Raw genomic sequence first — 11,560 nt, forward strand, 5'->3', positions numbered from 1 at the left:
AATCTTTGTGTCTCTTTGTTCATTTATGTTTGTGAGTATGTGAGTACCATCGTTCTTGCTTCCACTTCCACTACAACATTTATACCACCCTGTGATCATTTATGTCAAGCCTCATCATAGTATATTTGGTTATCAATAGAGGACCCATTGTCTTATTGTCGTTTTAATTGACCTATGTTGACTCTCCCACGTGATAATGTTGGCCCTAGTAGCCAACAGAATATGGCTTATACTTTTCAATGGACCCCTGCTTTTGGAATACGCGACCCCTCCATTTCAATAATTTTGAATAGTAAACTCACCGTCTCAATAATTTAGAATAGGGGACCCAACGTTTCATTGTCCAACAGTTGTCTAGATTTATTATCGAGAATGAACAATTGCCATGAACATTTGGTTCATTCTCACAGCAGTACACTCCCTCATATTGGTACATGAATCATCTTGATTCATGTATAAACATTAGTATTACTTGCGGATATAAAAATTTGTCTAGCATTGTTTGAGACGTAAAGTCAGTGTCATTTTGTATCTATCTAAAGGTAATTGAGAGTAGTTTTGTAAGTGAGACGTGTAGTGTGAAAGTGTGAAAAATATACTTGTAAACACTTTGGTTACACTGATTAATTGACTACTACCCATGAATATAAGAGAATTTCTTAAGCTTGTACTTACATACGTGAGGGCGAGTCCTTGAAATGTCTATATATTTACACCTCCATGTGACCGCCATTAGTGGTAGTTTACTTGGTCATCCCAACCTAAGCCTTCCTATTTCTTCCACTTCCTTCCCTCATTTTCATTCACCACCACCATCTTCCATCAAGGTATCTTTTCGTTTCATTAAATTCATTTTTGCTTCCTTATGTTTGTTCATTTTCAAATATATATGCATTACTTTTTATTCCAGGAAATTTGAAAAGGTGGATGTTCGTTTGAAATAGAAAATAGTCAGACTGAAGTTGATCAGATAAACGACAAACCATACAATATGGCAGGAATTAGTGAAGCTGAACAAGGTGAACATCCTCGTCGTAATGTTGTACTATCCATAAAAGAAATGATAGACAAGCTACCTCCTGTTAATGTAGAATGTAGCATCTTTCGAGTTCCTAAACTATTACGCAATATGAATCATAGAGCCTATACTCCTCAAGTCATTTCCATAGGTCCATTTCACCATTATCGAAAGGATTTGTTAGCTACTGAGCCATATAAGCTTCGACGTTGTTTGAACTTTCTAAGCCGTCTAGGTAACGAGAGGGATTCATTGGAGTTGCTTAAGAAAAATACTCAAACTTGGATGAAAGAAGTTCGAAATTGCTATGGAGAGCCCATAAACATGAATGATAAGGAATTTGTTAACATGATGATTGTGGATGGTTGTTTCCTAGTAGAGTTTTTGATACAAAATCACAACGGCTTCCAAACTCCAAACAATTTAGATCTAACCTTCCACCAAAGATCTATCGAGCTATTTACTGATTTGATTATGTTGGAAAATCAAGTCCCTTTCTTCCTTCTTGAACGTCTGTTCGGCCTCATACCAAATATAACCTCTGTCTCCTTTAAAGAATTAACATATATATTTTTCAGACAGGAACTTGTTGCCAATTGTTCTCTTTCTAATCTATCGTCGATAAAACCAAAGCACTTGGTCGATTTTTTAAGCTTCTTCTTCGTCTCAAAGACGTCTCTAGAGAACAATAATAATAATAGCCCGATAACTCCTCCAACGATAACTGAGCTTTACGAGGCTGGTGTCACCATTAAGAAAGCAAAAGATTTCATTTCTATGATGGACATAAGGTTCGAAAATGAGATTTTAACAATCCCACCTTTAGTTATTGATGATTTATTCGAACCAACCATGCGAAATCTGATAGCATTTGAGCATTTTCCCTTGAGAAATAAAAGCAATTATATCCCATATATTGTATTCATGGATGATTTAATAAGCACAGAGAAAGACGTGAATTTACTTGTGAAGGCTGGAATCATAATCAACAATATTGGAGGCAGTGATAAAGAAGTTTCAAAATTGTTCAACAATCTCTGCAAATTTGTTGAAACCTCAAGTGATTACAGCTTGAACAATATCAGCAACACCTTACGTGAACACTGCAATAGACGATGGAACAAAGCAAAAGCTTCACTCAAACATAACTATTTCAATACACCATGGGCTATTGTCTCCTTCTTTGCTGCAACCTTGCTTATTATTCTGACTCTCTTACAAACTATATTCTCTGTGTTTCCTATTATACCTTAGAAATTATGTTTCTTCTAGTATGTTGTTTCTCTTATTTTCATACAATTTTCAATCATAATGTTTTTTTACTTCAATTTTCTCTCTCCTCTTAATTATTTTAAATAATTTTATTATACTAGTTCATTTTAGATAATTAATTATTTAATTTTCATCCACTAATAAATTTTAGATAAATAATTATTTAATTATTATCCACAAAATGTGTTCCTAGTTCAGAAGCTTTTGAATTTATTAAGCAATCAATTGTAATAATTATTCTCATAATTATAAATAATTATTTTATACAATTGTGATAAAAAAATATATATTAACAGGTAAAAGATATAATGAAAAAAAATACATAAAAAGAATTTATACCAATGTAAATTTTTATTTTTTAAAAAAGAATTTTAATTAAATTATAAATTTAATTCATTCTGTCTTGGTCTTTAAACTTCTAAAATTCATAAATATAACAATTTTTACATAAATTTTTAATTTATATCTAATAAAAATATTTATTTATTTTTGTTTAATCTTCAACTTTATAATTAATATACAAATAGATCATAATATTATAATAATTAAAGCCACTTTAGTAAAATGGTGCTTTACAAATGCTTTTACGTCCAAATTGGGAGAGAAAATATTGAAAATTTTAAAGGATTTGAATTTTTATTCAAAACTAGTTTTTAGTTTTTCTTTCATATTTTGTAAATAAAACCAATCTTTCACCGGTAACGACGAAAATTTGGTTAAGTTGACATACTCCTAGCGATGAACTCTCTATCGAAGATATGCACGTGAAGACATTTAATGCTACATTCCATAGCTCTCCGATACTGAAAATTTCTTTTATTTTGTTCACATCCTTTACTGAAAATCATCAGGAAGATGAAAAAAATGTAATTCTTTAGCAAGTGATAACTATGACACAACATGTCAATCACTTTAAACAAATTGTCAAGGAAAGTTGATGGAAAAGAAGAGTGGGTGGAATAATTAATAATAGAGGACCTCATTGTCCTTTAGTTGTCTACGTTTTCCACGTGATCATTTATGTTAGCCGCCCACTACTGGTATTCTTTCTCGTGATCATTTATGTTAGTCGTCCATTACTGATATTCCTCTTCGGGATCATTTATGTTAGCTGCCCATCACTAGTATTCCTCCTCGTAATCATTTATGTTAGTCGGCTATTACTGGTATTCGTCCTCGTAATCATTTATCTCAGCTGCCATCACTAGTAACTTAGGAACTTAGTTATAAGAAGCTTGCCTTCTTATTTCTTCCACTTCCATACCAACTCTCTTCCTTTCTTCCCTCATTTTTCGTTCACCACCATCTCTTTCCCTCAATTTGAAGACAAGGTATCCTTTGTTTCCCTTAAATTTATTTTTGTTTTCTTATTTTAGTTCATTTTAAAATATATATACATTACTTTTTATTCGGATTTGAAAATGCCCGTATTTCATTTTAAATGGAAAATGGTCATATCGGAGTTCATCAAGCAAATGGCATACCCTACAGGATGACAGAAATTAGTGAAGTTGAACAATTTTGTGGTCATGTTGTAATATCCATAAAAAAAATGATGGAACAATTACCTCCGGTTAATGAAGAATGTAGCATCTTTCGAGTTCCGAGACTACTACACAAGATGAATAATATAGCCTATATCCCTCAAGCCATTTCTATAGGTCCATTTCATCATTGTAGTCAAAAGGATTTGATAGCCACAGAACAATATAAGCTTCGATATTGTATTAACTTTCTAGGTCGTTTGGATAACAAGATGGACTCATTAGAGTTCCTCGTGAAAACTACTCAAAGTTGGGTGAAAGAAGCTCGAAATTGCTATGCAGAACCCATAAACATGAGCGATGAAGATTTCGTTCAAATGATGCTCGTGGATAGTTGTTTTAACACTAGCAAATAAGTTTTTACAGCGTGGAATTGTTGAAGGTTATTCGAAGGTTATTCTCTTCCTGATGCATCTCCAATAAAACCAATGCACTTTGTCGATTTCTTAAGCTTCTACTTTGTTGTTCCCATGATGACTCTGAAGAACAACGATAATGAAAATAACTTGTCTATTCCAACATCCATAACTCAGCTCTGCGAGGCGGGTGTCACTATCAAGAAAGCAAAACATGTTGAATGTGTTATGAGATTTTCACGATCCCACCTTTACAAATTGATGATTTCTTCGAAACTATAATGCGAAACCTGATAGCATTTGAGCATTTTCCCTCGAAAAATGAGAGCAAGTGTATCCAATATGTTGTCTTCATGGATTATTTGATAAGCGCAGAGAAAGACGTGAGTTTGCTTGAGAAAGCTGGAATCATAATCAACAATATTGGAGGCAGTGATAAAGAAGTTTCAAAATTGATTAACAATCTCTGTAAATTTGTTGAAATCTCAAGTGATGAACGCTTCAACCATATCAGCAAAACCTTACATGAGCACTGCAATAGACGGTGGAACAAAGCAAAAGCTTCACTCAAACACAACTATTTCAATACACCATGGGCTATTGTCTCCTTCTTTGCTGCAACTTTGCTCATTGTTCTCACGCTCCTTCAAACTATATTCGGTGCTATATCTGTATTTCCTAGCTAGCCAAATCTATCTATATAATATAGAGATGTTTCTTTTAAATTTACTCTTTTACTCCTTACTTTGTTATATGCTATCTTGGTATTTTTTTAATAAACATTATGTTATATTTAAAATCGTGAGACTAATAAAAATACATAATATGTTAAAGCGGACGACCTTGGGAATCTTGACATAATGCATGCAGTCTTAACTTTGACCTCTCCAAAGACATCTTTTTCATAACGAGGAAAAAAAAAGGGGTCGGAAAAAGTAAACATAACGCTTTATTAAAAAGTACTTTTACAAATGCTTAAGAAATAAAGGAAAGAGAAGGAGAGAAAACTTCAAAAACTTTAACCCATTTACAAACTAGTTCTTAATTTTACATTCTTCTTTTGAATCGTTGACCATTACAGTTATCACAAAAATATTATCGACCAAAATTTGATTCAATATAATTTTAAATTATCATGTTTTCATGTAATTTTTAGCCTAAGTATCCCTTTTAAAAAATATTATATTACAGACTACATGTCTTTAGAAGATTTCAGTTATCCAACACAGTATCATTAAAAGATAAAAGAATGTTTTATCGAATAGAATGGCAATGAGACGTTAAGTTGGCCTCAAACAAAGAATTAGTAAATTTATTTGAACGACCGTATTTAGAATTACTTTTTAAATTCTTATCAAAAGTATTTGTATCCTTTTAATGGATAATATAAATAAATAAATGGGAGCAAAAGAAACTCCATTTTAGGGCCATATGCATGAAGTAACATAAAGAATAAATATGTTTGTGCTTACTACTTTTTGACCAATTCACAATCTCTCTTTGCATTTCAAAATACATTCCCAAAAGATCAATGAAGGGGAGCATAAAGAACCCCTCTCTCCAATTTTTTTTACTTTCAAAAGCTATGGAATCCTATGTTATTTTCTTTTTTCCTTGTAAATTGATATTTAAAATACAAATTCAATCTCTAAATAAAATTTTAAATTACATTATACCTTAAAAATGTCAATTTTATGTCGAATAAGTCCTTAAACTTTTAAAAATGTCAAAATAATTCTTGACATAAATAATTTAATTCCAAAATTGTAATATTATTATGAATGTGGGTGGGATTAGATTCTATTTTAATTATTAATTTTAATTAGTGAAAGAGAACCGGATCCGCTCATCCAAAATAAAGTCAATGGTTTTGTGGTAATTATATGATTAATTAGAGATGGGTTCACTAATTGGAATTATCATCCAAAATGAGAAATTGAGGGTTTAGTGAAGTATATATTTTATTTCATTAGTTAATTAAGTTATTTAATAATAAATAAAATAAAATAAAATAGTTGATCAAATTTTAACCTAAAGTATTAATATGATGTAAGGGAAAGATGTTTTTAAAGAGTTTGAATTAATTTAGGAAATTAATTGGCTTGTTAAACCATGATAAAGCCAAAAAAAAAAAAAGAATTAATTTCATTTAAAAATATTTAAATTAACGTCCTTCCTTTAAAAAAAAATAATGTAAATTTTGTATGACTAAATATTACGTCTATATTAGTGACGTGTTTATTATAATAAAATAATAAAGTGATTTATTATTAGAAAATTAATTCGAGGTAAGCACATAACATAAAGTGAAAGTTACGGATTAATATAATATAAATTAGAAAATTGGATACGAAGTATTTTCCTGCATGCATGCATAAATCCACCCTTAAATCACTTTTGAAACTGGAAAATAAAGAAAACAAAACGACGACGTTCTGATTGGAAACTCTCTTCTTTCTAGCTAGAATTTGATCCTTCCATTGCTACCACCTGTAAATTGCAAAATATTCCCAAAATAATAATATTAATAACTAATTAAACCCGAGAAAGAGTTTAGGGATCCATTTATAAATATGATATTTTGTTTCTAGAAATTAATTAATTACCTCTACGAGTACGAGTATGGAGACGTGTTGTTTGAATCTCTAGGTGCATTACATCTGAAGCATTCTCTTCTGTTGGCAAAGTTATGCTCGTTGCAATTTGATCTGTAACATTAATTTTTGACTTTTTTTTTATAGATTAATTTAGTAGATATGGGATGAAAAAATTAAAATCATAATTAAAAATGGACTAAATTTGAAAATATTGAAAGTGGTGGGGATGAAAATGGAATTTAGAGAAAAATTGGAAACCCTACCTGGAACAGATCCAATCACCAGATTTCCATCCAGGGCGGTTGGAGGCAGCGCCGAAGTTAAAGCCTCTCATTCTAGTAAAATCGCCGTCGTAAGCGGCGGCGGCGGCGGCGGCGGCAGGGGAAGCGTCATCTTTAGAAGCGCCGCACTTGAAGCAGATAGAGCGGCTAGCGAAGTTATGAGCGCCGCAGTTGGCGACGGCGCAGTACCAATCCCCAGGACGGACGTCGGGGCCGGTAGTGAAACCAAAGGACGAGGAACCAACTCTTCCGCCGCTGAAGTCGGCCCTAGGCTCACCACAACGCTGACAGGACTCCCGTCGTTGGAAGTTGAGATGGTGGCAAGACCTACAATTCCAATCCCCCGGCCTGCTCATCCTGCTTCTTTTTATTCCCCTCCAAATTTAGTCCCAACCCTTAACGCCAAAAAAAACAAAATGAACTCTAATTAACCGGAAAGCTTACCTTTTGCCTGAAGTTGATGCGGCGGCGGTTCGGTTTTAATGGCCTGATCACGTTTCTCTGGCGAAACAGCCGGTGGTGGTGGGTTTTATACCGGTGAACTGCGATTTTTGTCCTTTTTTTTTCTCGAGGATCGAGAAGAATCAAACGAGGTTTGGGCTTTCAGTGGCAGTTTGGGGTTTTTCTTTTTCTTTTTTTTTTTTTTCTTCGTAATAATTCCATTATTATTTTCCTTAAATTTCATAATCCAAATCCAACGCACCAGAATTATACACGTCAGCTATTTGGTTGATGAAGAATTGGATAAGGAAGAACAAAAATTTATACTTTTTCAAATAGCAGACAAAATGAATATTCTAAATAAACCCATTTTGGGGACCCCACAATGAAATCCTTTTTATTTAAAAATAATAATTAAAATTTCCATAAATACAAAATAAGAGAGTTTCGATAAAGATAGTCGAAACTGATGATGGTGGCAGAGAAGAAGCTTTCGAGGAGTTTTAAATTTTTTGAATTTTGACCATCTTTTTCTTTCTTTTTTTCCTCTATAATTTACTTTTTTCAATCACCCATTAATTCCTCTTTTTTTTTTCTTTAATTTCTTTATTTTTCTTTATTTTACCTTCATTTTTTTTTTTTAATTCTTTTGGGGCTGTGTTCTTGGGGAATGGTAAAGGAAAGCTGAAGCAAAGCAAAAATAAAGGCAATAGGAAGAAGGAGGGGTACTGATTCCATTCTCTCTCTTTCTCCCACCCTTTGATATTCTTTTTTTTAATTTAATTTACAACTTCCATTAATAATTAATTTAATTTAGAGGGGAAAAAAAAAAGCAAACAAGAACCTCACTTTTTTTTCAAGCTTTTTTTTTTAATGGTTAATAAATATCTTTTTTTTTTAAGGCAGAAACTAACATAATAGTTAGAATCAAATGGATAATTATTTATTTAACATGATTCCAAATATTCAATTAAATAATGTTAGCTTGGAATTTTTTATTTTTTTTAATTATTTTTTTTTAAAATGAAAGTGAGGTAAGATAAATGGGGAGTTGGGTTGGATGCACGTGGCGTGGCGAAGACGTATGTATAGGAATGGGAGTAAAACGTCATGAAAATGATAAAAGTTGCCTCTTTTGTTCTACTTTTTAGTCCTCCAAAATCTTTTACTTTCCAACTCTTTTACCTCTTTATTTATTTTTAAATTCACCCAATTTTCTATTTATGTAAAACATTTAAATTAAAAAAGAAAAAAAGATTGTGGGCTGTGAAATGCTTTGTGCTTGGGCCATGAAAAATTCAGTTGATGGGCTTGGCCCATTTCGTTTTAAACCTCAGTAGCCCAAAATACTACACTGGCCCATATTATCCCAGGCCCAACTATCCACGGATAAAATTCCCGCTCTTTTAAAAATATCTCTACGTTCTCTTCTCACAATCGTGGCTCAGCTGCTCGCCCCTTGCCCGCCTTTTCTTATTATTGAACACAACAATTTTCATATTTGCGCTTATATTTTATGAACCGTTTCAATCGAAAATCAGATAATTGTTATTAGGTTAAAGATAAAATTTACCTTTAAAATTGTTGGACTTACTTCCACGTTAACTATCGTCTCATCCAATGCAACTCTTTCTACTTCTTCGTCGGAATCTCCTTCGATTTGTATTTTTTCTTCAATGTTTCTCATTATACTACCAGATTTTCGTTCTCTTTGCATGATTCTCTTTTTATTTCTGTTCTTTGATGTGCATGGATTGATAGCTTTCCCATAATAAAGGAATGCTTCTTTTTTGTATTTTGATCGGTCAATGATCTAACAATGATCTTTAATTCTTTTCTTTTAGCATATCATCAGCTAGGCGGATTCTTTTTTAGTTTTTTATTTGTGTATAATTATTTTGTAATTCGTCCATTTCTTCTTGTTTATCAATAATCTATGCATTCAAATTTCCTTTTTATTTCAAATTCAGAATTCTTTTTCAGAATTCATTGACAACATATTTCTAGAGGGATTACTGAGCAGCAACAGGATTTACTGGGATTGAATCCCCCCTTGTGTTTTCTCCAAAGTTGAATTCTACAAATTTTGAATCAATTCTTTTGAAAAAGGTTCTCGATCATTGATAGCTGATACCATCATTTCATTTGGTTATGCTACAAATTATTTATCATATACTTTTGAATACATACAAACGTTGCAAATGTTTAATCAATTCTTCTAAAAAAATACTGCAAATGATAACTTACAAGGTTTGAATACCCTTTCTTCCTTCCCTCCCTCCATCATCATTTATTACTAACATCTTCTTCCCTCTATTCGTTCCTATCATAAATGAAAAATAGTCAAGTTGGAGTTAATCAACCAAATGACATGTCAGAAATTAGTGAGAATGTTAGTGATATCCATTGAAAAAATGTTAGAACAACTACCTCCTGTTAATGTAGATGGTAGCATTTATCAAGTTTCGAAACAACTACGCGAGATGAATAATTCAGCTTACATCCCTCAAGTCATTTCCATCGGTCCATTTCATCATCGTAGTCGAAATGATTTAATAGTCACAGAACAATATAAGCTTCAAGGTCTTAGTAACTTTCTACGTCGTTTAGATGACAAAATGAGTTCATTGGAGTTTCTAGTTAAAACTACTCAAGTTTTGATAAAAAAAAAAAAAAAAAAAAAAAAGCCCGAAATTGCTATGCAAAACCTATAAACATGAGTGATGAAGATTTTGTTAAGATGATGCTCGTAGATGGTTATTTCATAGTGGAGCTCTTGATTCTATATTATGAGCAATATGACCCGACCGCATTCTTTAAAATTCAAAACAAGGTAGATCTTTCCTTCTACAAAAGAATTTCTCATATATATATTGATTTGATTAAGCTCGAAAATCAAATCCCTTTCTTTCTTCTTCAACATTTGTTCAACCTCGTACCACAAAATTATGCTCCCTTCTTGTTTATAGGACTGACATATGTGTTTTCACAATGTGGATTGATATATAATTATTCTCTTCCCGATGTCTTATCGATAAAACCAAAACACTTTGTTGATTTCTTAAACTTCTACTTTGTTGTGCCCACCATGTCTTCTGAGCACACCATTAATGATGAGAAGATTATTAACCCTCCATCGGTAACTAAGCTTTGTGAGGCCGGTGTCACCATCAAAAAAGCTGAAAATGCCAAATATATAATAGATATAAGCTTCAAAAATGGAGTTCTTGCAATTCCACCTGTGTATATTGATGATTACTTCGAAACCATGATGCGAAATCTGATAGCATTTGAGCATTTGTCAGTGAAAAATAACAAATGTATCCAATATGTGTCATTATTGGATTATTTGATATGCACAGAGAAAGACATGAATTTACTTGTGGGAGCCGGGATCATAATCAATGATAATGGAGGGAATGATAAAGAAGTTTCACTGTAAATTTGTCATAGTCTCAGATTATTACCACTTCAATGATATCAACAAAGCTTTACGTAGACACTGCAATAGACAATGGAATAAGGCAAAAGCTTCACTCAAGCATAATTATTTCAATACGCCGTGGGCTATTGTTTCCTTCTTTGCAGCCACTTTACTCACTGTTTTAACCCTCCTTCAAACTATATTCTCGGGTGTATCTACATTTTCTAGCTAGCCAAACTCATATATAGTATATTATATTTATCTTCTTTCATATAAATAGTATATTTTATTTACTTTTAAAGAAAATGTAATTAAAATACTAAGTACTAACACTTCAGTAAAAAGTATACTAATGAATACCTTAGAATTATTTTTTACCACGCTTAAATTTGTAATTTCTTTATTTAGAAGAAGTAATTTTTGGACATGATTGATTAACAATTTACCTTCACTGGACGCCTTCAAGCTTTGGATAATTTTTAATTTAATTTTGTAGCTTTAATATGAACTCAAAAAATACTCTTATCAAATAAATGAAATTAATTTATTTTTGTTTCTAAATCACCCAGCCTAGTTGAGTCCAATTTGTAAATATTTATTAAAAAAAAAAAAAAAAAAAAAAAAAAA

The 11,560-nt window shown here is 31.9% G+C and overlaps 2 protein-coding genes and 2 pseudogenes across 5 annotated transcripts; 3 read left to right on the plus strand and 1 right to left on the minus strand.

Annotated features, from left to right (window-relative positions):
• The first annotated feature begins 709 nt into the window (after positions 1 to 709).
• On the plus strand, positions 710 to 2,346 carry LOC111462539 (UPF0481 protein At3g47200-like). Its single transcript, XM_023106145.1, has 2 exons — positions 710 to 827; positions 911 to 2,346. Exon 2 carries the CDS (start codon positions 992 to 994, stop codon positions 2,270 to 2,272), a length of 1,281 nt encoding a protein of 426 aa, XP_022961913.1. The 5' UTR covers positions 710 to 827; positions 911 to 991; the 3' UTR covers positions 2,273 to 2,346.
• A 590-nt stretch (positions 2,347 to 2,936) lies between these two features.
• LOC111462979 lies at positions 2,937 to 4,894 on the plus strand (annotated as a pseudogene).
• A 1,593-nt stretch (positions 4,895 to 6,487) lies between these two features.
• On the minus strand, positions 6,488 to 7,641 carry LOC111462727 (uncharacterized RNA-binding protein C17H9.04c-like). Of its 4 annotated transcripts, none has more exons than XM_023106438.1 (4): positions 7,513 to 7,636; positions 7,051 to 7,428; positions 6,797 to 6,898; positions 6,488 to 6,680 (listed from the first exon to the last, which is right to left on the minus strand). In XM_023106438.1, exons 2-3 carry the CDS (start codon positions 7,422 to 7,424, stop codon positions 6,799 to 6,801), a joined length of 474 nt encoding a protein of 157 aa, XP_022962206.1. In that variant the 5' UTR covers positions 7,425 to 7,428; positions 7,513 to 7,636; the 3' UTR covers positions 6,488 to 6,680; positions 6,797 to 6,798. The 4 variants fall into 4 exon arrangements, with proteins under 4 accessions (XP_022962206.1, XP_022962203.1, XP_022962204.1 ...); XM_023106435.1 differs by having other exon boundaries at positions 7,051 to 7,431; positions 7,513 to 7,635; XM_023106436.1 differs by having other exon boundaries at positions 7,051 to 7,425; positions 7,513 to 7,634.
• Positions 7,642 to 9,899: 2,258 nt separating this feature from the next.
• On the plus strand, positions 9,900 to 11,165 carry LOC111462980 (annotated as a pseudogene).
• Positions 11,166 to 11,560: the final 395 nt, after the last annotated feature.

This window comes from Cucurbita moschata, unplaced genomic scaffold (genome assembly GCF_002738365.1).
Source record: "Cucurbita moschata cultivar Rifu unplaced genomic scaffold, Cmos_1.0 Cmo_Scf00027, whole genome shotgun sequence".
Classification (NCBI taxonomy): Eukaryota; Viridiplantae; Streptophyta; class Magnoliopsida; order Cucurbitales; family Cucurbitaceae; genus Cucurbita; species Cucurbita moschata.

Excerpts from the sequence above, each read along its gene's own strand:
- LOC111462539 (XM_023106145.1), top strand. The coding sequence starts at position 992 with ATGGCAGGAATTAGTGAAGCTGAACAAGGTGAACATCCTCGTCGTAAT.
- LOC111462727 (XM_023106438.1), bottom strand. The coding sequence starts at position 7,424 with ATGAGCAGGCCGGGGGATTGGAATTGTAGGTCTTGCCACCATCTCAAC. Across the intron at positions 6,899-7,050 it reads GGTGATTGGATCTGTTCCAG|ATCAAATTGCAACGAGCATA; the intron begins GTAGGGTTTCCA and ends TTAATGTTACAG.